At 43.6% G+C, this 24747-nt stretch overlaps 1 protein-coding gene across 4 annotated transcripts in view; it reads right to left on the bottom strand.

The window, feature by feature from the left end:
• Positions 1-24747, bottom strand: part of TANC1 (tetratricopeptide repeat, ankyrin repeat and coiled-coil containing 1) — a 205838-nt gene that overhangs the window by 64969 nt on the left and 116122 nt on the right. For 3 of the 4 annotated variants that reach the window (XM_073545686.1, XM_073545684.1, XM_073545687.1), the window contains 4 exons: positions 19644-19748; positions 15156-15286; positions 11432-11621; positions 1317-1577 (listed from right to left, as the gene is read on the bottom strand). In XM_073545686.1, the coding sequence (XP_073401787.1) occupies positions 1317-1577; positions 11432-11621; positions 15156-15286; positions 19644-19748 (687 nt within the window). The remainder of the gene's footprint in view (positions 1-1316; positions 1578-11431; positions 11622-15155; positions 15287-19643; positions 19749-24747) is intronic. The other variant, XM_073545688.1, reaches the window with a different exon arrangement.

The following is a 24747-nucleotide window of genomic DNA, read 5'->3' as shown; positions in this document are numbered from 1 at the left end:
GTATGTTTCATGCGCCGAGTACTGGAGATGAAGAAAATCTGATGAAAAATACAAGATGATTCTAGCGTTCACACATTTTCTCAGAGCATTTGCCATAAAGATTTGTTACTCGAGTTTGACAAGGGTGCTCGGGTATGTACCGAGAAGTGTGGGTGCTCGAGTGAGATGTTCGCATCTCCACGGCCGCAGGCTTTGCGGCTGTTAGGCAATCCCCGTATGTTTTGTGACTGTCTACCGGCCCAGAAACATGCAGCCGCGGGGACACGAACATCTACTTTGCGCTTCCCCGAGCACCCCCTGCAAACTCTAGTTACGAGCACTTGCACTCATCACTAATAAAGATACTAAAGGACAAAGTGCACCAGACTTCCTGGCATCTGGTCCTTATTTTAATGGACAAGGTTGAGAAAATAGAAAGACAATTGTGTCATTTCTTTAAGGATCTTTCCATGAAAATAGGCTCAACCCCAATGATCTTCATAAGAAGAATCGGGTCTCAGCACAAGAGAGATTCAAAATGTTCTCAAACATGTTCTTAGCAAATATTCCTGCTCTCTCGTGTCAAGATCTGATTAATAATGTATGGGACAGTAAATCTTCTGAATGCTATATCAAAAGGAGCAGGTGCTCGAAAGACGAGTCACTTTGGCCTGGAAGATATATTTTGCTGCACTTATATATATAAAAAAGATCCGTGGGAATTTTCCTTGATCTCGTCAGTTTTCAATGTATACTCCCATACTCCCAAATTATTAGGTTTTCCGCTATCCATAATGTAGGGGATAACTTATCTTAAAGGGGTTGTCCACTACTTTTATACTGATGACTTAACCTCAAGATAGTTCATCAATATTCAGGTCGTTGGAGGTGCGACACCTGGCACTGCCACCTAACAACTGCTCTCGGTGCCGGCCGGATGTGATCAATTGGGTAGCTGCACAGTACAGCTTTGTTTCCAGCATATATAGTGGCAGGAGCAGGGTCCTGAAGAGCTGACGGAGCTGTACTGTGCAGCTACGAAATAGATCACGTATCGGGAAAAGTGGTCCAACTCCCAGACATCAGCCACTTATTTCTCATCTAATGGATATGGTGAAACAACCTGTTTTTTGTTTTTTTTTAACCAAAAGCCAAGTCTTTTTTTTTTTTTGTAATATATAACTCAATATTGCCAAATATCATGACCCATTTGCAGATCGTAAAAAACCCCAAAAGATGGAAAGATTCTTCCACAGAAACGCAATCACCAGGATCAACCAGCCTCCAGTAATCCACCCAAACAACAAACCCCTCCATAAAAAAGACTTTGCATTTACCTGCTACGGAGTTTGGTCGTTGCATTACTAAAGAGCTGGAATTCTGCATGTAGGATACTGGTCCTTCCCCAATTGGTGGCTCAGTTTTTGGCAAATTTTCAACTGCGCCTCCAGTTTCTTCCTCCACTACAGGTGAGCAATTATCTGTTCTCCGCTCATGGATGATCCCTGGATGCCCACCAGTCCTCAAGCTGCCATCTTTGCTCCATTCCAGGCTGGAACCGCTGCGGTCGTCGTTCTCAGAAGAACTTGTGATTGTCGCTGAAACAGATGGACAAGCGGAAAGCAAATCAGTGAAACATGGTTTCGGTTGAAAAGCAGAATCCAGAAAGTAGCCAACGTGGGCAAAGAAAATGGCAATTAAGAGTTGGAGGCAAGACCCTGAGCTGCTGGATGCCCGAGTGCCGCGTACAGGACTGCTGCGCCTACAATACCAATCATCCAAGGCTGATTATATCTTTCTAGAGATAGATCAACTACTTTACAGAAACATTCTCCAGAAACTCATCGAGATCAGACTCCTCCACAGCGATACGACCGGAGGAATGTAAATAAATAAAAATGAAGGCAGTGGCTGTTACACGCACGCTCATGATACAAGGGAGGCTGTCAGGGCAGCCTTCAGGCTAATGCAATAAGGATACAATATATACCTCAGTTTACACCCAGATGACTCGCTCCCCTGTAAACCTCTCTCTGATCTGCACCGTGCAAATCTTGCTTCATTTTCAGCACTTGTCACAGCGTTCCTTAAGGAGCAAGACCAATGAGCGCACGGCCATTCATCACGGCAAGCAAAATATACCTAGGTACTACCAGATGGGGTATAAGTCTATAAATCCTACCAGCATATACAGTGGGGAAAAAAAGTATTTAGTCAGTCAGCAATAGTGCAAGTTCCACCACTTAAAAAGATGAGAGGCGTCTGTAATTTACATCATAGGTAGACCTCAACTATGGGAGACAAACTGAGAAAAAAAAAATCCAGAAAATCACATTGTCTGTTTTTTTTTCATTTTATTTGCATATTATGGTGGAAAATAAGTATTTGGTCAGAAACAAAATTTCATCTCAATACTTTGTGATATATCCTTTGTTGGCAATGACAGAGGTCAAACGTTTTCTGTAAGTCTTCACAAGGTTGCCACACACTGTTGTTGGTATGTTGGCCCATTCCTCCATGCAGATCTCCTCTAGAGCAGTGATGTTTTTGGCTTTTCGCTTGGCAACACGGACTTTCAACTCCCTCCAAAGGTTTTCTATAGGGTTGAGATCTGGAGACTGGCTAGGCCACTCCAGGACCTTGAAATGCTTCTTACGAAGCCACTCCTTCGTTGCCCTGGCGGTGTGCTTTGGATCATTGTCATGTTGAAAGACCCAGCCACGTTTCATCTTCAATGCCCTTGCTGATGGAAGGAGGTTTGCACTCAAAATCTCACGATACATGGCACCATTCATTCTTTCATGTACCCGGATCAGTCGTCCTGGCCCCTTTGCAGAGAAACAGCCCCAAAGCATGATGTTTCCACCACCATGCTTTACAGTAGGTATGGTGTTTGATGGATGCAACTCAGTATTCTTTTTCCTCCAAACACGACAAGTTGTTTTTCTACCAAACAGTTCCAATTTGGTTTCATCAGACCATAGGACATTCTCCCAAAACTCCTCTGGATCATCCAAATGCTCTCTAGCAAAGTTCAGACGGGCCCGGACATGTACAGGCTTAAGCAGTGGGACACGTCTGGCACTGCAGGATCTGAGTCCATGGTGGCGTAGTGTGTTACTTATGGTAGGCCTTGTTACATTGGCCCAGCTCTCTGCAGTTCATTCACTAGGTCCCCCCGCGTGGTTCTGGGATTTTTGCTCACCGTTCTTGTGATCATTCTGACCCCACGGGGTGGGATTTTGCGTGGAGCATCAGATCGAGGGAGATTATCAGTGGTCTTGTATGTCTTCCATTTTCTAATTATTGCTCCCACTGTTGATTTCTTCACTCCAAGCTGGTTGGCTATTGCAGATTCAGTCTTCCCAGCCTGGTGCAGGGCTACAATTTTGTTTCTGGTGTCCTTTGACAGCTCTTTGGTCTTCACCATAGTGGAGTTTGGAGTCAGACTGTTTGAGGGTGTGCACAGGTGTCTTTTTATACTGATAACAAGTTTAAACAGGTGCCATTACTACAGGTAATGAGTGGAGGAAAGAGGAGACTCTTAAAGAAGAAGTTACAGGTCTGTGAGAGCCAGAAATCTTGATTGCTTGTTTCTGACCAAATACTTATTTTCCACCATAATAAGCAAAGAAAATGAAAAAAAAACAGACAATGTGATTTTCTGGATTTTTTTTTCTCAGTTTGTCTCCCATAGTTGAGGTCTACCTATGATGTAAATTACAGACGCCTCTCATCTTTTTAAGTGGTGGAACTTGCACTATTGCTGACTGACTAAATACTTTTTTTCCCCACTGTACCTCCAATGGAGAGTCTGGAGATGGCCTTGTTTTTGGGCTCTGTTCAGAGTGTGAAGGGTATTACAAGACTAGGCTGGAAATCCCATTTTTCAGTAGACAGCACCATCCTCACCATATAATATAGTATTGATACCAGTGTACTGTCTGTGCCCAATATATCTCGTTGGACTCGTCGTACAATGCGATGGCTAGGAACATGGCTCAGGCTTGGCAAGCAGTGATAGAAAGGGCCAAAGCCATTTGGCCTCCAGACAACAAGCCCGGGACCATCAGACTGAAGAGACCATACAAGAAGCCTCTTGTTTGCCTGGATGAAGTGGACGTGCTCTTACGCCTTAGTAATTACATACTACGAAGTCTGATTTTTGGAAATTGTCGCAATGGAAATAGACGTGGAGCAAAAACAAGAACTTAACGGGGAATTCTCAAGCTTGGAAGTTGTAACCTTATCCAACTTCCCGGTCACTGGCGGTCCTACAGCGGAGATCACCACCACTCCCAAAAATGGGAATGGAGTGTTGGTCGAGTGGTGGTCCTACTTAAGAGAGTGCTGAAGACCACCCGACAGCAGCACTTGGCCATCTCAGTTGATAAATGGAGTATCAGTGACCACGATCTACCACCACTCAATTCACACGGAATTCTTCGGAGTCACGGTTCTCAGGGTTGGTAGGGGGGGCCCAGCAGTCAGACCCCCAGCGATCCCATGGATAGTGGATAAATTCCAAAATTGAGAATACCCCTTTAAAAGGCACAGGGAAAAGTGCATTTTAGGCTCTGCTCAGATCAGCTTTGGGGATTTCGTTATGACGCAAATCAAATGAACGCTATTATCATCTACAGCAGTGTTCCCCAACTCCAGTCCTCAAGAGCCACCAACGATTCATGTTTTCTGGATTTCCTTAGTATGGCGCAGGTGATAATTGTAGTACCTGCACAGGCAATAATTCCATCACTTGGGCAATACTAATGAAATCCTGAAAACATGACCTGTTGGTGGCTCTTGAGGACTGGAGTTGGGGAACACTGATCTACAGGATCCTTTGGGCGCCATTGATGCCCATCATGTAACTGATCCGTTCCCGGATTGGATTTACATATCCTGCTGCAATAACGGAACCAAAAAAATTAAACCGCCTAGTGCTAATGTAAACGAGAGATCTGTGGATCTGTCAAATATGGAGTTATAATAGGGCTCACATAGAGCTGCATGGAGCATTACTAGGATTCCCACTACTTTGTACGGACTACAATCTCATTTGTATGAGGGAAGCCCAGCAGCCCCCCATATCATAGCATGCTGCTCCAATGTCCAACAAGGCGATAATTATCATTATCCCCATTTTTTATACATCCATAACCATGCATGCTTAACCAGTGGATTTCTTCCAATTATTTGTGTTTGCAAGACAACGCAGCCTCTGTCCTAAATAACAGGGTTAAAAAAAAATCTCTTCTGGCACAAGTTAATATACATATATCATCTATACATTTCTAGCCAAATTTCTCTACCCTGATACTTGGAGGACCTATTAATGTCGATCAGATTTCAAAGTAGAAAACTTGCACAGGGCTTAAACCTGACAAGGCTGGTGTACTTACTCTGAAATGTGAGCATGGCCTTATAATGCTGAAATTAAAGTAAGGATTTTAATATTAGGTGGGGAAATTTTCAAAAAGGTTTACAATGGAATTCTAACCTGGGTTTTGAAAGTAAGTGCACCAGCCTCATCAAGTCTAAGATTAAGGCTGGTTTCACACGCCGCTTTTCAGTGCAAAAAAACGCATGCGTTTTTCCCCCTATACTTTAACATGGGTGCGCATACATATGCGCACGTACGCGTTTGTATGCGCATGCGTTTTTTTGCAGTGTGCGCTCGGGCGCACAAAATGCATCCTGTTGCATTTTTTGTGCGTTCGACTTGCCCCCAAAAAACGCATGCGCACGAAATGTTTTTTTTTTTTTTTTTTTTTTTTTTTTACAGAAAAACACCCATTAAAGTCTAGGGGTGTTTTTAAAAAAATGCACCAAAACCCGCAAAAAAACGCACACAAACGCATGATGCTTTTTTTCATGCATTTGTGTGCGCAAAAAACTCGCAGCAAAAAAACGCAAGTGTGAAAGTAGCCTTAGAGTGGTTTTTTTGACCCCAAACACATTTTCTATAACTTAATTTGGGCAGTATTTCAATTAAAAAGAGTGTTTTTTGTTAGCCATGCTCAAGATTTTGGCTTTAGTGGAGCCATTTTGTCGGTTTCCATGCTCCGTTTCCTATGTAGGCAGCTTCCTGTGCTTTATAGTAACCAGTCCTGTGATGCTTTGCACTGGCGGGTGCTAGCAGCACCCTGTGGCATGTGTTTGGTCCAGCAACCTCCTCCTTAACCCAGCTGTCAATCACGATTAGGTTAGCCGTAATGTCCTGTCAATCCATTGCGGAAGAGAAGGAACAGTTCTGTCGATGGGACGTCACAGACAGTAGGAAGGTCGCCGGGCTAAACTGCTAAAAGCAGGAAGGGGTTGGCGCCAACCAAGGGGGGCAATTAGTTTTCACCTTTGCATCGTCATATTACATAGTAAAAAAAAAAAAAAAAAAAACACAGGGTCTCTGCGTACTTTTATAATCGTGAAATCTGGGACTGGCTTTAAGGATTGGAGAGAGGGCGGAGTGGTGACGGGTCCTCTTTAAGCCATCGCTCCATTTACTCTTTCTATGAACCGGTCTGGAATTTTGCTATAAGATATATGGTCCTTACATGGACCGTTCATACAGAAGTGTGAACACCGCCTAGGGAAAATATTTTCAAGGTGATTAAGGATACGGGGAATTCCAGAGAAATTGCAAAACTTTCTGAGTTATAACTTCATTTTTATAGTTCCGTTACATTCTTTATATATCATGGACGTTAACCAGCAATGGAAAGTCTGTATTGCAACATAACCCCATTCTTACAGCCGCATCTTGTATCCCTGTATGTTTGCACCTTTCCTGCTTCTTGCACAGAACGGCTTTTATTCCACAGTTGTTTTCTTTTAATGCTCCCGATATACTGCTTACATGAGCCAAATCCTCCAAACATAATCTTCAATTTAGTCAGTCTGGCCGGATAATCCCCAGTGCGCTATATCCTGGCTTTGTCAAAAGCAGCAAATGGATTTTATGTGCAAAATGTTCTGGTCCCTTTTCACGGCTTTTAGGGGGCGAATTATTGCACCACAATATTACAATAGTGCAGGGAACCAACATTTATGGAGGTCAGATGTATTTAGGTGACCTGTTCACCGCCTGGAAGAAAAAGAGGGGTCTTGTTTCTGGAGCCATAAATGTAGCGGTAGGAATGTTTCGCAGCTCTCGGGGGTCCACGGAGCGGTTATTAGGTTCTGCGCGTTACTCGCTACCAGCAATAATTACAGATAAGCTCTAAGAATATAGAGGTGATAATTGGCTTTTAAAAATCAAATAGAAACTTGTTCATTCTCAGTTTAGTTATAAAGTACAGTAGTCGGCTCCCAGCGCAATTTACATACAGGCATTATATATTCATAATGAGAAAGGACGCCAAGCCGAATGAAGAACGAGGCTTCTTGTGTATTGGGGCATCTAATTCTCTGGCCAAGCAGGCGATAGAACACAGGCAAAAGGGAGAACAAGCATGCGCCAGACCACCGGCAAAGGGGGAACAAGCATGCGCCAGACCACCGGCAAAGGGGGGAACAAGCAGGCGCCAGACCACCGGCAAAGGGGGGAACAAGCAGGCACCAGACCGCCAGCAAAGGGGGGAACAAGCAGGCACCAGACCGCCAGCAAAGGGGGGAACAAGCAGGCACCAGACCGCCAGCAAAGGGGGGAACAAGCAGGCACCAGACCGCCAGCAAAGGGGAAACAAACAGGTGCCAGAAAGCCTGCCAAGGGGGAACAAGCAGGCTTCTTGTGTATTGGGGCATCTAATTCTCTGGCCAAGCAGGCGCCAGACTGCCAGCCAAGGGGGAACAAGCAGACACCAGACCGCCGGCAAAGGCGGAACAAACAGGCCAAGGGGGAACAAGCAGGCACCAGACCGCCAGCAAAGGGGGAACAAACAGGCGCTAGACCGCCGCCAAAGGAGGAACCAGCTGGTGCCAGACTGCCGGCAAAGGGGGAACCAGCAGGCGCCAGACCACCGGAAGAGAGGGATAAACAGATGCCAGACCGCTGGCCAAGGGGGCAAGCAGGAGCCAGACCACAAATGAGGAATCCGACAGGCACTAGATCATTGATGAGGAGGACCCACAGAAGATCACACACTTAGGCAAACTCCGATCAGGAGCCTGTCAAGTGGAAAGTCTTCTCAACAAATTGGGACACAGGACCCGTGTATGAATTCCTAATGAATTGATGGCAGATATAGGTTAGAAGAAACAAGGGAATAATTACTCAGATTTTCTATTTAACATACAAGCAACCAGTGAACAAAACCAGTTGGCTGCCTGAGACCATATAGGACTGAATAAATGACATGGTCCCATTGATAACACCTAAAAAAATGCAAATATTCTGCACTGAATGCCATCTGTAAACTGCAGAAATAATTGGCATTTTCCAGTCATGACTGGGTGAAGAGACCATGAATGTAAAGAACAATGGGAGACTCTGTGTTTAACGAAGGATCTCCAGTGTAACTGGATAAACCATATATAATTTTTAAGACCTCCACAAAGACGTCTTGATTCATAACTCCAAGATAGGCAGCCGTTGGCGAGACCCAATAGCGGCCACATGTTTTGTTAACCACCCAATACACGCAGCAATAAGTGCTGTATGTCATAGATGCCCAATACATATCATAATAGTAAATGCTAATTTAATTCCAGCTCTCAATCCAAGAAAATTAAAAAAAAAATCATTATATGGGGAAATTAATGTTTTCCCAATACTACTGGACTTCTCCAGCAAAGTTCGGGCTACATAAACCTCTATCCAACCGCACATTCAGCGTCTCCCACACTACCTCCTCATCCCACCCTCTCTCTGTGTTGGAGTCCCCCAAGGCTCTGTTCTAGGACCCCTACTCTTCTCAATCTACACACTTGGCCTGGGACAACTCAAAGTCCCACGGATTCCAGTACCACCTTTATGCCGATGATACTCAGATCTACCTCTCTGGCCCAGACATTACCTCTCTGCTGTCCAGAATCCCAGAGTGTCTATCCGCCATATCCTCCTCCTCCTCTCGCTTCCGCAAACTCAATGTGGACAAATCTGAACTGATCATCTTTCCCCCATCTCACAGATCTTCCTTACCTGACCTATCTATAACAATTGACAACATCACGCTTTCCCCCGTACTGGAGGTCCGCTGCCTCGGAGTAACCATTGACTCTGCCCTGTCCTTCAAACCGCACATCCAAGCTCTCTCCACCTCCTGTCACCTCCAGCTCAAAAATATTTCCAGAATCCGTCCCTTCCTCAACCCTCAATCTACTAAAATGCTTGTGCATGCCCTCATCATCTCCCGCCTCGACTATTGCAACATCCTTTTCTGTGGCCTCCCTGCTAACACCCTTGCACCTCTCCAGTCCATCCTCAACTCTGACGCCCGACTAATTCATCTCTCTTCTCCCCTCTGCAAATCTCTTCACTGGCTCCCATTCCCTCAGCGTATCCAATTCAAATTACTAATACTGACCTACAAGGCCATCTATAACCTGTCTCTCCCATATGTCTCTGAACTAATCTCCCGATACCTTCCCTCACGTAAGCTCCAGTCCTCCCAAGACCTCCTTCTCTCATCCACACTTATTTGCTCCTCACCCAACCGCCTCCAAGACTTCTCCCGAATATCCCCCGTCCTATGGAATTCCCTGCCCCAACACGTCCGGCTATCAACCACACTCGGATCCTTCAGACGGAACCTGAAAACCCACCTCTTCAGGAAAGCCTACAGCCTGCAATGACCCAGCTACCGCCTCACCATCACTGGAGCTGCTGTCTCCTTCCCCACCATCCTGTAGCAGAGCTGCTGTCTCCTTCCCCACCATCCTGTAGCATGTAAAGCCCAAAAGGGCAGGATCCTCTCCCCTCTGTATCAGTCTGTCATTGTTAGTTTGTTTACTGTAAATGATATCTGTAATCTGTATGTAACCTCTTCTTATGTACAGCACCATGGAATCACTGGTGCTTTATAAATAAATAATAATAATGACCCCTATGATTGAGCACAGTAGTAGTTACTGAGACAAGAAAACTTGTGTCAAGTGATAAAAGTTCTGTCAAAAGTTTAATTAACTCAGAAGGGCATAATGTACATAATTAAAAAAAAAAAAAGATAGTTAACGCTACAGCGCTGCCTTAAAGGGTCTGTCCATTATTAGGCAACCCCTTGTTAATGAACCCAGTGTGCTGCAGAAATCCTTTTTTCGTCCCAGACAGCACCGTTTCAGCAGCAGAAGAGAGCCGATCCAAGGGATAAGTGTAGTTTTTTTTTCATTTTTTAATTTCTGCAGCACTCTGTGGCTAATAAAGAGTTACCCAGTAGTGGATTACCCCTTTAAAAGGCTTTTGCAGATAACAAGCAAAACATGGCTGCTTTCCTTAAAAAAAAAAAACAAAACGCACCACACGTGTCCATAGATTTAACACTGCTGCAATCCCAGACACAGAACAGGGTTTAGGTGCAATACCACTCACAACCTATTAGCAAGTGTGGCACTGTTTTTTTTGGAAACAGACAGTCCCTTCTAACTAACCAAAAAGACAAGCAAAAGTGGAAATGATAGCAGTGCAATTAGATTAATTTATAAAACAAAAAAATTAGGGCTCGTTCTCAGATCGGATTTTCTCGGATTAATGCTATCTGTGATTTTCACAGATGGGGACGAGTGCTATGAGAATCTAAGGGGCTGTGCACGTCTGATTTTTCCCCACAGTCTGAGGGATCTGCAGAAAATATCGGAGACATTCCATTTTGATCCGAGTGTCGTATCAGAATCATCAATGCAGCTACTGTGATGAAAGAGCACAGTCCAATTGACCACGACCACCCACCCTCCGACCACCACCACCCACCCTCCGACCACCACCACCCTCCGACCACCACCACACTCACTCACTCACTCACTTCACATAAAAACCACTGTTTTTATCTTATATGTAAAAAATACTGATGTCTGAATGAGACCTTACATACAATCTGTGTGTGGCATGAGGGGTCTCTTGTTGCCAGTGTCCACTCCTACTGGGAAGCAATGATCTGCTGCAATAAAGACAAGCCTATCGCTATCTCTGTGCCTGGGATTACAGAGGAAGGTAAGTCCCTATAGTAAAAGACCTAAATCCAAAGAGACCCCAGCAAACCCATCAAGGAGTCAACTGTGCACGATCCGAACCTTGCAAGACAGTCAGCATGTATCGGTAGATGGAGTCGCATATGGTTTATATAGTATTCGATTAAATTTCATGAATCGTCTAACAATTTTGAAGCAACATTCAATATTTTTCAATTATTGAATCAAAAATGTTAAAAATATATCAAGCAATTTTTTTATTTTTTTATTTTTTTTTTTAAATTTAAAGAGCATCCAGTCAATGCAGCATAGTAGTAATAAAACTTAACATAAACTATAAAAACAAATGTTAACAATAAAACGACAATATGGAGAGGGCTGGCTCTCTTACCGATGATGCCGCTGTCTTTGCTCTCCAGCGTGGAGCTGGGGCTGCTGATGGTTCCACTGGGACTGGTCCTGTTTGGGGCAGTGTTACTGGTGCAGCTGTTCAGCGTGGAGCACGGACTGGCAGTGCTGGGGGAGGCCGTGCTGTTTGTCAGCGTTGAGCAGGGACTTATCCCGTGACTTGTCGCTGTACACTGCAGGAAATCAACAACTAATTACCATGTGCACAGACAGGACCTAGTAACAAAGATCTATTTCTCCCCTCGTGGCATCGCGTTATTAGCACCCATATATCACCTATGCTATTTTTGAGTCTTCATTCCTTCACATCCACCACCACAAGTCTGCTCCGGCCTCTCCAGGGAACTACGGCAGGCAGCACTTTTCTTTAAGGAGCATATCCCCCAAAATAAAAAATGAGTGTCAAAATAGCCACCATTAACCAAAAGTTCACCCAAATTTGTCATCCAAATGTTCTACCGTGTAGATGTAGAAAACTTTATCTTGGGTTATCTGGCTTTTTATTTAAAAAAAAAAAAAAAAAACACAAAACATTCTTTTAAAAAGTTGAAAAAAATAAGTTACCATATATTCATCGCCTTTTACCCAAAGCACTCCAGAGCAGACCACATTGGTGGCTTCTGCCAGGACAGGAAGTGCTGACTTCCTATTTTTTGAGTCACCGGATTGCTGAGGCTTGCGATTGGCTGTAACGGCCAGACTGCCGAAATGGAAGTCATGTATTCCAGCCCCTGTGATGAGCACCGGAGCGGCCCAAGCCTTCCAGCCACAGAGTCTAGCTTCTTTTATAATTTTAAAACATTTGTACTGAAGGACAATCTGCAGAGTGATGTAGGAATACAGCAGATATAACGTGGCAGCTCTAACATTCAGGACCCTAGAAAAGCCCAATTACTACCCCTGTGGGGACAGCCACTGCTTGTTGACAACCTATCGCAGAAACTTTGCAAAATAAAAGAACTCAACGTGATATTTAAAGGTTTTTTTATTTTAGGAGAAAACTTGTCTGCTTTGGACAGTCACTAGCTTTTTACAAGTATCTGGTGACCGTAAACCGGGCAAAGGCCGGCCAACTGGCCGGGATGTCTCAGTAATTAGCTGTAATCCATAAAGGAAGCTTGCAACATTAGTTTAATTCCTGACAGCGCCTCCGGAGAGGTCATGAAGTATTACACACACAGGGTCCTCCAAAGGGACATATGCTCTTTGCAGCTGCTCTCTACTAAGTAGAGCAGGGGTATGGAATTTTTTTTTTGCCAACAGCCATTTTGGATATTTATACCATCCCTTAGGAGGCCGTACAATTGGAGTGCTAACTCCGCAAACAACGATGGCACTGGTGTCAGGACATAATCTTTCATTGCATGCGCCTCAGTGTTCAGTAGTGAACACTGCGAGGGTGTGCTCACAGAGCAAGAAGAAATTAATGGGCCGGCGTCCATCAAGATACATCTGCCGGCCCAAATACTGCAGTCCCCAGGAATCTGCCCAGGGGCCGGATAAAAGGTCATCGAGGGCAGTAAATGGCCAGCGGGCCTGAGGTTTGCCACCCCTGAAGTAGCCGGATCTATTAGTGAAGAATTCTTTATTGTACCATTTAACTGTTTTTTTTTTTTTTTTTTCAAAATCAACTATCACTGCAAAAGAAAAAAGAAAAAAAAAAATATTAATCTTGAAGGTACAAGACTGAAATGTAGCAGCTGTTTTTTTCCATTATAAAAAGACAGCAAAACTAGAGATTGGGGTAAAACTATTCCAAAAATGTGTGATCCACAGAGTATAAGGGAGGTCACCTGAGCGTGATCTAAGTCATCCAGGCAAACCCTTGATCACATAAGCCCCATTATCTATATCCAGGCATTGCGTGATGTATCCTGCTGGACACGGCCATGAGGATTCTGGTTTCCTTCTAATCCTCCTTATTGGATTAAACAATCTCCAGACTCCTACGACTGATATTTGTGAACTAGGACGCGGCCGTCAGCGGTACAGTGGACCTTCATCTACTATCTCAGTATCTGTTTTTCCCGTAAAGTCTTGTACAAGTATCACATTGCATTCCTCGTAAAAGGACATTTGTCGATATATTACATTTAAGACTAAGAAATAGATGGCCGTGATCACAATGGAGGTTAATCCGGATGACCACACATGGTCCACCAGGAACTCCCTAAACTATAGTCTACAGCAGGGTTTCCCAACTCCAGTCCTCAAGGCACACCAACAGATCATGTTTTCAGGATTTCCTTAGTATTGCTCAGGTGATAATTGCTTCACCTGTGCAATACAAAGGAAATCCTGAAAACATGATCTGTTGGTGTGCCTTGAGGACTGGAGTTGGGAAACCCTGGTCTACAGGGCTGAGCCAAATCAGGAGGAGCATTTAAAGGAAGGGTAGCCATCATGAATTTTCACAAAAAAACAAACAAAAAAAAACCTGCATACATAGTTAAATAGATCTCTTTGACCGGATGAGACTGGTGTACTTATGTTGAAAATCCATGTCAGAATGGGTGTATAATCGTGACATAAAAAGGAGTCCAGCTTGAAGCATGCCATCTTATCAGGATAATACAGCCATTCTGACCAGAAACAAAAAAGGGCCCGATGCAAGAGCAATATATGGGCCCTTTGCTACATTTATGGTAAAAAGTACATAAATTATTTCCCAATTCTAAAATAGTACTGTATCATGATCAGACCACAGAAAAGTTAAAACAAAAGGACTTTGCTGGAGATTTGATAACCACAGAGAAGCACCAAGGTAGCCCAGTTCTTTGCGATAACTGAAGCTGGACATGGTATTTTGCAATGTAAAGGGAAAGAAAAAAATTGTTTAAAGGGTTTTTCCAGTTTCAGAATATCCCACTCTTATCTGGCCACAGTTTCTTTAAAATGGGGAAAAAAACACCCAACAACAACTAACTGTACTTTACTCATCATCTCCGGGTCCAGCACTGAGTTTCTGCCGCGCTGACGTCACGTTGACGCCGCTGCAGCCTATATCTGAGCACAGTAGCTCTGCCAGACTTCACAGCACGTGCCTCTGAGCTCAGTGAAATGGGCATCGGGGAGCAGCATCAGAGACTCAGAGATGGATCGAGGGATGGCGAGTAGAGCATGTTCAAGAAAAATAAAAAAAAAAAAAAAAAAGGGGAGGGGGGGGGTGTTCAGAAACTGGAAAAACTTATTTATGCCTGTTAAACATGCTAGTTTTTAAACTTACTAATACTTTTATTATGATTTTAGCTCCGGTGTCCGGATTTCACAACCACTCCTGCAGTACTGCCAGAATGGGAGAATACCAGCTTTGTCTGTATCGACATGTGACTGGTGAAGTGCAGGAAGGCTGTCAGGCTCAACACAAAAGCCATCCATCTTCTCTTTCTGCATCAGAAGGGGGCAGGCTCAACTATTGAGCTTTAGCCAGTCGGCCAGTCCCCTTCATACACCGCATCTTTATAGGGAACTTGAAACTTCCAAAATGTGTTTCAGCGATGCCAGAAAAGCAGCGGAATCACTGGGTTTCATTCAATAAAGTATATCGGTAAATTTCATAAGATTTTCTTCGGGCTGGGCAACCCCCCTTTAATAAAGGTCCAGTCTGACAAGTCGATCCTTTGATGGAAAATAAGGAAGGGCTAAAATGGAATAAAGTCATTATCACCAGGTCACTAGACCTCAAGAGTGCCAAGGGTTTGGCTTACCATAGCCTCGTTCTTCTCATCCATGGACACTCGAGCGGAGTTCGGAATTCCTTCACCCAGTAAGAATCCCAATCTAGTCATGAGCTCCTGGGCGGCCGGAGAACAGCCGGAGTTTTTATCCAGAGCCGCTTCTAGATGGAGGACACAAAAACAGAGGTTCAACCTATATGATCTCGCTAAATGCCATACAAAAACGCTGGAGAAGGATCAGCGCCAACATTTTACCATCTGAACTCTTGGCGTCTGCAATAATAAGAGAGCGGAAGTCCATCAAGCAGCTGTGCGCTTCCATCTACTGTAGGAGACTTATTAGAGGATAGCATGGGGTCCTCGATGCTCCCTCAGCTTTATTGTCCACCTCATCTCGGGCCTGCTCCCCATATATCCATTCAATAGCTCTATCCCAATTACGTCCGCCCTCCTGTCAGCCCTGGGGACGCTGGCGTGAACCCTAGCTTACAAAGGCAAATTAATTAACCCTCGAAACCAAGACTTCAAAGCAGCCAGAGAGAAAACGAGACGTACCGGGCTTGTCCCCAGCCGTCATTTCATATTTATTGTGCACACATTAAGGCGGACTGACAAGTGCTTGGAGCCTCCACTAAATAAGTGAAGGAAGGAGGAAAAACAAAAGTAGATAGGCCAGGAAGAAAACAAATGATTCTCTAGTGATAAAATCTGGAAGGAAAAACACTGAGGACATTTTCAACCATGTAGCACGTAAATTTCTGTTGCGAATTTCCTACCATGGAATTTTTCAAAAAAGTTGGCCCAAGTGTCCCATCTTGACCATAACGAACGATCAGCTGGTTCAGTGTAAAACAATTATTCCTTTCGCTGGGTTGGCCGTGTTGGATATTTCTGGCTAATGATGGGCATTGTTTGCATCACCATCTGAAATAAATCTAGTGTGGCTGATGAGGTCCGAGATGGTACCGTTTGTTGGGCCATTTTTTTGCCTTATTGATATGGTGACCTTAAAAAGGGGTTGTCCACTTTATCTTTATTTTCACAAATAAGTTGGGGGACCTACGGTAATTTAGATACAAGTATTACAGGTTCTCCCTCCTGAACTTATCCCAGACTTCCTCTTTGGCTGCACAGTTCTCTTCTCACTACTTCTGCGCTGGAGGATCACGTGACCAAGCCTGCCTATCGGCATCCTCCAATTGAAAAAGCTTTGCCATGTGAGACGCTTTTCAATTGAAGGAGACTAATAGACAAGTTTGGTCACATGATCCTACATCAGTAGAGGTGAGAAGAGGAGAACTGTGCAGCCAAAGAGGAAGTAGGAGAACCTGTAGTACTAAAGATAAAGTGGACAACCCATTTAACACAAGCAGCTGATGAAATTTAGCAAGGCTTCAAAACAAACACTAGGCCTCGCAAGAAGGATGTGGCTGTCGGACGCAAGGCTACAGAAAGTCCAACACTGAAAACTAATCAAGATATCTTCTAACATCTCACTGACACAATGGGCCTCCATGAGGATAAGAGTCACCCCGATGTTAAATTGTGCCATAACGTACAGTTCACACCTTGCATATTCTCCATGTTCAGCACATGCACTGATGGTATCCATAGGTTACTACCCACCCACCCAACGAGGCATACGTTATTTTACCACGAGTTATTATGGCAATGTATTCCGCAGCATTGATCAAGGGCTTTTCCATTTGGGGTGTGTATAGCGGGATATCTTCCTAGAGTGTGAACAGAGCCTATATCAACAGGTTACGACCATAGTCAAAGTTTGGCAGTAACGCTGCATTAACAATGGAGATACTGGCATTTTTTTTTTTTTTAATTATTTTGTTGTTCATATACAGTGCCTACAAGTAGTATTTAACCCCCTGCAGATTTAGCAGGTTTACATATTCGGAATTAACTTGGCATTGTGACATTTGGACTGTAGATCAGCCTGGAAGTGTGAAATGCACTGCAGCAAAAAAGAATGTTATTTCTTTGTTTAATTTTTTTTTAAATTGTGAAAAGTTTATTCAGAGGGTCATTTATTATTCAACCCCTCAAACCACCAGAATTCTGTTTGGTTCCCCTAAAGTATTAAGAAGTATTTCAGGCACAAAGAACAATGAGCTTCACATGTTTGGATTAATTATCTCTTTTTCCAGCCTTTTCTGACTATTTAAGACCCTCCCCAAACTTGTGAACAGCACTCATACATGGTCAACATGGGAAAGACAAAGGAGCATTCCAAGGCCATCAGAGACAAGATCGTGGAGGGTCACAAGGCTGGCAAGGGGTACAAAACCCTTTCCAAGGAGTTGGGCCTACCTGTCTCCACTGTTGGGAGCATCATCCGGAAGTGGAAGGCTTATGGAACTACTGTTAGCCTTCCATGGCCTGGACAGCCTTTGAAAGTTTCCTCCCGTGCCGAAGCCAGGCTTGTCCGAAGAGTCAAGGCTAACCCAAGGACAACAAGGAAGGAGCTCCGGGAAGATCTCATGGCAGTGGGGACATTGGTTTCAGTCAATACCATAAGTAACGTACTCCACCGCAATGGTCTCCATTCCAGACGAGCCCGTAAGGTACCTTTACTTTCAAAGCGTCATGTCAAGGCTCGTCTACAGTTTGCTCATGATCACTTGGAGGACTCTGAGACAGACTGGTTCAAGGTTCTCTGGTCTGATGAGACCAAGATCGAGATCTTTGGTGTCAACCACACACGTGACGTTTGGAGACTGGATGGCACTGCATACGACCCCAAGAATACCATCCCTACAGTCAAGCATGGTGGTGGCAGCATCATGCTGTGGGGCTGTTTCTCAGCCAAGGGGCCTGGCCATCTGGTCCGCATCCATGGGAAGATGGATAGCACGGCCTACCTGGAGATTTTGGCCAAGAACCTCCGCTCCTCCATCAAGGATCTTAAGATGGGTCGTCATTTCATCTTCCAACAAGACAATGACCCAAAGCACACAGCCAAGAAAACCAAGGCCTGGTTCAAGAGGCAAAAAATCAAGGTGTTGGAGTGGCCTAGTCAGTCTCCTGACCTTAACCCAATTGAAAACTTGTGGAAGGAGCTCAAGATTAAAGTCCACATGAGACACCCAAAGAACCTAGATAACTTGGAGAAGATCTGCATGGAGGAGTGGGCCAAGATAACTCCAGAGACCTGTGCCGGCCTGATCAGGTCTTATAAAAGATGATTATTAGCTGTAATTGCAAACAAGGGTTATTCCACAAAATATTAAACCTAGGGGTTGAATAATAATTGACCCACACTTGTATGTTTAAAATTTATTAAAATTTAACTGAGCAACATAACTTTTTGGTTTGTAAGATTTATGCATCTGTTAATAAATCCTGCTCTTGTGTGAAGTTTGAAGGCTCTAACTTATTTGCATCTTATCAAACCTGCTAAATCTGCAGGGGGTTGAATACTACTTGTAGGCACTGTAAGTACCAGCAGAGGTGCAGTCATATTGGTTGCCACTAACCCATTTTATATGGCTGCATTTGCATTTTTCCTTAAAAAAAAAAATATTATATATATATATATATATATATATATATATATATATATATTATAAATAATAAATTATGAATAAAAATAAAATTAAATACGGCCGAAAAGTGGATGCAAGCACTGAAGCTCACCCTTTCCCACGCCATAAAATTTGATTTGCCCAAAGATGAATTACTAACCTCCCCCCCTCTATACTATCACCAAGAAACTGTCATTTTACCTTGAAGAAGTCTGCCAAGAAGTGAAAACCTGCTGTAACCTCCTCCCTAGAGCTAATATTAACCCCTTACGCACTGGCGTTCAGCAATTTCCCACGGGGTGACGTCTCCGGTCCCGCAGGACAGGAAGCCGCTTTAACCCCCTCCCTGCTGCCAATGCCAACAGCTCGGAGGAAAGGCAAGACTCTCCCTATGACTTGCAGATGCCAAGTCGTTTGGCAGTTCCCGGGCAATACCGCAGAGCGGTGCCAAACCGGAGTCTGAGCTATATTGGCTTAACCTTTACACCGCCAGGTTTTGCGCATCAATCCAGCGGTGCCACGGTTAATGTTCCATATTAAAACATTTGCAGCAAACAGCTGGTAACGACGCAAAGTTCTGGACAGAATTAAGGCGTCTAAATCGGTTAATGCGAGCGTGGAGAACTGCTTTATGGCGACAGGGTAACTTAATCCCCCTCTCACTGCCTTCCCAGCGTCGACAGGAAAATCAGGTTTTTCTCACCGGTTGCAATATGCGGCGTTCGCAGGTTGAGGTGTTGACGGGAGCCAAATAAAACGAGGATAATGCACATTGAAATAAAACAAAGAGCTGCGTCTAACCTGCCAGCCCCGGCACACCCTTTCATTGCTGCGACGCTCCGACACACAAAGACCAAATTACGAGACGGCTGTCAAGTCTGACAAAAGTTTCAGCTGCGCTAAAAAACTTTCCCAAGTTTTTTGAGAAAAAAAAAAAAAAAGGAGACAAGATGAGATTAGAAGACAGGAGGACACTCACCATTCTGCTTGGGGTCTGGCAACTCGGAGACTTTTCTCAATGGCATTACAGCTGCATCTCCGGGCACTCGCGGACTCTCAACATACTTGGGCTTCCTCATTGGCCCTGCAATGAATAAGGTTTGGGTATGTCTTATTCTTCCCAGATGGGATGTGTGAGAGCTTCATGACGGGCGGCCGCAGTTCTCACAGTCAGATTAAAGCTCAGCAAAAGAAGAAAAAAAGCTGCAAAAGAAGGAAGTACCAAAACCGTCCGCTGACAGCTCAAAGCTGTCTACAGGCAGCCGCATCCAGAGTCACTGCTGCTATGTAAGGAAAATGACAGGCAGCCGCCCCTTCCGAGAGCCTGGACGCATTCCAGAAAAGGGCTAAGGTCCCAATCGGCCACTTTACAGACGATCAACTTCTTATATCAGAGGTTGATGGGACACTGCAAGCTGCCGAGGTGGTCGGGGAAGTGACAACTCCCACTGGACTCAGGACAGGAGTTGTAGTTTAGCCAGCTGCTACACAGTACATAAAAAGGCATACGAAAGGAACACAGGTCACCCGTGCAATGGTGTATGCCTCCAATAACCCAGCAACCGATTATTCTCCATAGAGAGCAGAACTGATGGGTTGTTAGGGATTTACAACAGTAAAAAAAAAATCTACTAGCAGTAAATCAGCAGCGGTCGGGTATTTGCAGCACAGGGCTCATTCATACTTTGGTTTGTTTTTTTTTACGTATTTTTTTTTTCCAGTGGGGATAAAAAAAAACCTACCAGCGAAATGCATGAGATTTCGGAAATCTGATTGCACATTCTGCTTTTTTTTTACCTTGCAGTTTCAGATCAGTATGTCACTTCTTTCAACGTCTTTTGCATTCAAACGTACGAGAAAAACGTGCACAAAAAAAAAAGCGGCGGTATTGTAAGCAGCGTTTTTCCTACCAACATTCCAGCATTTTCTGCTGATTTTCCATCACCCTAAGCAGAAAAGACGCCATACTTCTTGATCAACTTCTATAGCAATTTATAGGCATATGTAAAGTATTACATAACGGCATATAATCGTGATTATATACTATATACACGAATAAAAAATTACAAATGTATAAAATCTGATTTAAATTATAAAAAAAAAAAAAATAGAATACTCACCTGTTCAATCCCAGTCCCTCCAGCCTCACCGCGCAGGTCGTGTCCATTCTCTCCCTGGTTTTTGTTTTTTTATATTGTAACAATGACATGCTGTACATCCATCCATGTGACCACTGCAGTCAATCACTTCTGCATTCTCGTGCCAGCTGTTGGCCAGTTATCAGCTGCAGCGGTCACATGTATGTACTTCAGTGGTATAGGATATAAGACTGGTGGAGACCACTGGAAAACCTAAGTGTTTTTTTTTCGTCTCCCAACTTTTCTGCTGTAAACCGAAATCTTGTACAACTCGTTAAATGTCGTGCACCTTTTGCAAAAAAAAACACAAATCTTCAAAAACGAGGAAATACAGATATTTTAGCAATACTGTACTGCAGCCACACCGGCCAATGAGATGGTTAAACTTTTACTACACGTTTTTGCTTTATGTGCCAGTGTCGCAAGGACAGGAATGTGAAACAATCACTGGAAGTAATTAAATGGAACACAAAAGATGTCTTCCTGCATGTTCAGACTGGAAAAGCAAGTACTAATGCTGCCACCTACTGGACAAGGATAGAACTTGCAAATTGCATTAAAAAACCCAGAGCGTTCTACGCAGGCAATAGATACCCCATTCTGTACATGCCCTGCTATTAACATGCTTTATAATACTCTCTTCTAGTACAATATGGATTTAAATAAAGAGCAAAAACCCACCTTGTAAATTCCTATAAAGTTGAGACTAATCAAATGTCCATGCTTTATACTGCAGCGCTGCTTGTGCAAATTGTCTGCCATTTATAAGCACAAACCTGCTGTGCTGAGCAGAGCCCAAAAGATGAAGTCTGGTCAGTTGGGCTCTGTTGTGAAGAATAATGGCAAGTGCAGTTTCTGGTATCTGACCCTGCCATGAAGTTTACCTCTGCCGATACCTCCCAGGTAATGCTGCCCCAGGAACACATCAGAGTGTGAAACCTGCTGCTGGGGCCATGAAGAACGCTGGCCACTCTTGGTTCTCAATTCTGCATGTTTAGGAGTACAGAACGGCCATGTAATTGCCCCAGTTGCTCAGGTTCGAGTAGCAGACACCTGTCTCTGCCTGTCAATCACTCCAGTGACCACAGGAGAGGTGGCAGAAAGACTCCGAGAGGGCACCGTGTGCAACCAAATAGATTGCCGCCTTCTTCCCATCACTCGCCCAACCTGAGAGGGAAGAATCCACTGGATACGTTGTCGCCTGTGTGAGTGGCGACTTATTACTTCCAATGTTCCCAACTTTATGCCGATAAAACACACAATTAATTTGATTGGCGCACGACTGCCATGAGGCCCAACAGTCCAGGGTCCAAGAGGGGCGCCGCCGCCCCCCCCCCCCCCCCCGGGGTCCAAGAGGGGAGCCCCCCCCGGGGTCCAAAAGGGGCGCCCCCCGGGATCTTATTCTCAACTGTACCTGCATCCTTGGGACGCATATACAGATCCATACAACGGTGGAGCAGGAAGCCATTAGCGTCATAGCCCCATCAGTGTGGGGGCACCTTATTCTGCGTGGTTGAATGCACTGTGGGGGAATGAAAGGGGGATTTTACCATTTTGAAACACTAAGGGGCTTCACTTGGGGCACCATTTCAATGACAGCTTCCATCATTTGGGACAGAATCACTTTACTCCCCAAAAAATCTGAACTTTATCTAGTGCATCACAAAGCTGAATTCTCCCCCAATTCTTTTTTCTTTTATCTAAATATACATATTTGGATCTTTAAATCTTTTTTGAAATTTGGTTTCATGAAAAAATTTGCACAGTTTGCCTTCTATTTCCTATTGTGTTGGACTGGCTATTACTGGCTGAAGAATGAGTTAACTGAAAGTCTGTCAGTGAGCTTGGTCTAAGAAGAGAGTTTGTGTATTTTCCACTCAACTGATTTCTGACTACAGACTACATTAAAAAGTTGCGTTTGCAGGTAAACAAAGACAGTAAATGCCAAATGGTGCAACATTTTTAATTAAATCCAGTTGTAAAAATAATGATTTTTTTTGGTGGCCCAAAATGCATGCATTTAAACAAAAAAAAGTCCCCTTTAATCTTGAGAAAGGATCGTCCTCAAGTGCTGCAAGGTGGCTCCGCATGCACGGCTCCGTCACTCATTTGTACAGGATTTTCCTGCATGACAATATCTGGAACTCCCATACAAATGAATGGGGAGCGCGGTGCAGGTGCAGACGCTTCTCCATTTCGGAGGGCGCAAGACAGGGCGTAAATGTGTTTCCCAGCCATGGGAACCTGCATCAAAAATGTATGACACATCCAGCATGTTCATGGGTTTAGTATTGGATGTCCTACATTTCATAGGTTATAAAAAGGGAAAATTGCACTAGTCAGAAATCATGGTAAAAGAGGAAAGAAAGAAAAAAATTAACTGAAGACAAAACTTCAATGGGCATAAAAGATGGCGGCCACAAGAGGGCACAATTGCTGGCTCTTACAGATATGTTCACACGGCATACACATTGGAAAGATTCCTGTAGATTTCCATAAACATCTAGAACCCTATAATACATCTATATATAGGAAAGTGCTGCGGAAAAGGTTTGCCTGATATAAAAAATTATATAGATGTATTTACATACACATACTTCTATTAAATACATACAGGATTGTGCCAAAGTTTTAGGCAGGTGTGGAAAAAATGCTGCAAAGTAAAAATGTTTTAAAATAATAGAAGTTTTAAGAGTTTATTTTTATCAATTAAAAAGTGTATGAACAAAAGAGAAATGTAAAATCAATATTTGGTGTGACGCCCTTTGCCTTTAAAACTGCATCAATTCTTCTAGGTACATATGCACAAAGTCAAGGATTTTGTGGGATTACAGTCAGGTGATTGGTATTATTGGTCGCTCAAATAGGTGATCGTGTTCATCATTTTGATATGTAGAGTGAACCAGTCTCAGCTAAAACAGCTGTGTAGGAGGCTTGAAATTGGGCAAGGAACAGAAATTCTGCTTCAAAAGGAGAGGATGTGGAAGACAGTTTCATGTCATAGGTCATACACCACGGCAAGAATGAGCAGAGAAATACACAAGGTAGTTATACTGCATCAGCAAAGATTTCAGAGCAGACTGTTCAAGCTCTTTTGAAGAGGACCGAAAAATTGACCATTGCTGAGGACCATAGACGCACTTGTCGTTCAAAGAAAATTAGAAAGGAAGTAAGCATGTGTCACTGTTGCTCTAAGTTGGAGGTTGTCCAGCAGTGCCATCAACTCAGAAGTGGCAGCAACCTACACTCATCTACTATATGGAGTAGTCTGGCCAGAAGTGGTGTTCATGGAAGAATTACATCCAAAAAGCCATACCATCAACATTTAAACAAGGCCAAGTGACTCAACTATGCACAAAAACACAGGAACTTTGGTCCAGAAAAATTGGAACAGGTGCTCTATACTGATGAGTCAGTATGTAAAATATTTAACTTTAACAGAATGCAGTTTGGTCCCAAAAATTTGGAAAGTGGCACAATAACAAGTGTCTGCAAGTGACAGTGGGGGGGGGTCCTCGCAAGCTTGGGGCTGCATTTCAGCAAATAAAGTTGAGGATTTGGTAAGTAATAATGGTGTCCTCAATGCCGGAATATAGTCAGATATTTTTCATTTAACGCCACCACCATGGAGGCGTCTGATTGGCACCAAAATTTATTCTGCAGCCGGACAATGACCCCAAACATAAAGCCAATGTCATTAAAAAGTTGTTTAGTCACCTTGCACTTTATTAATGATAAAACTAAACAATTGCGTCTTCTAATTCTGAAAGCTCCTTACTTTGCAGAAATATTAATACACTTTTTATATATAATGTATAAGTGTATAATTAATATGTGTGTATATAATATATACACGCATACACAATATACCGTAAAAATTAGACTAGTAATCTTATACTACACCCAGGCAAATTTATCTGTGTTCTGCATGTTATTACAGATGAG

Source organism: Dendrobates tinctorius, unplaced genomic scaffold (assembly GCF_039654945.1).
Source record: "Dendrobates tinctorius isolate UK_male_01 unplaced genomic scaffold, ASM3965494v1 ptg000143l, whole genome shotgun sequence".
Classification (NCBI taxonomy): domain Eukaryota; kingdom Metazoa; phylum Chordata; class Amphibia; order Anura; family Dendrobatidae; genus Dendrobates; species Dendrobates tinctorius.
The sequence above is the reverse complement of the archived record's forward strand: the minus strand, read 5'-3'. Positions and strand labels throughout refer to the sequence as shown.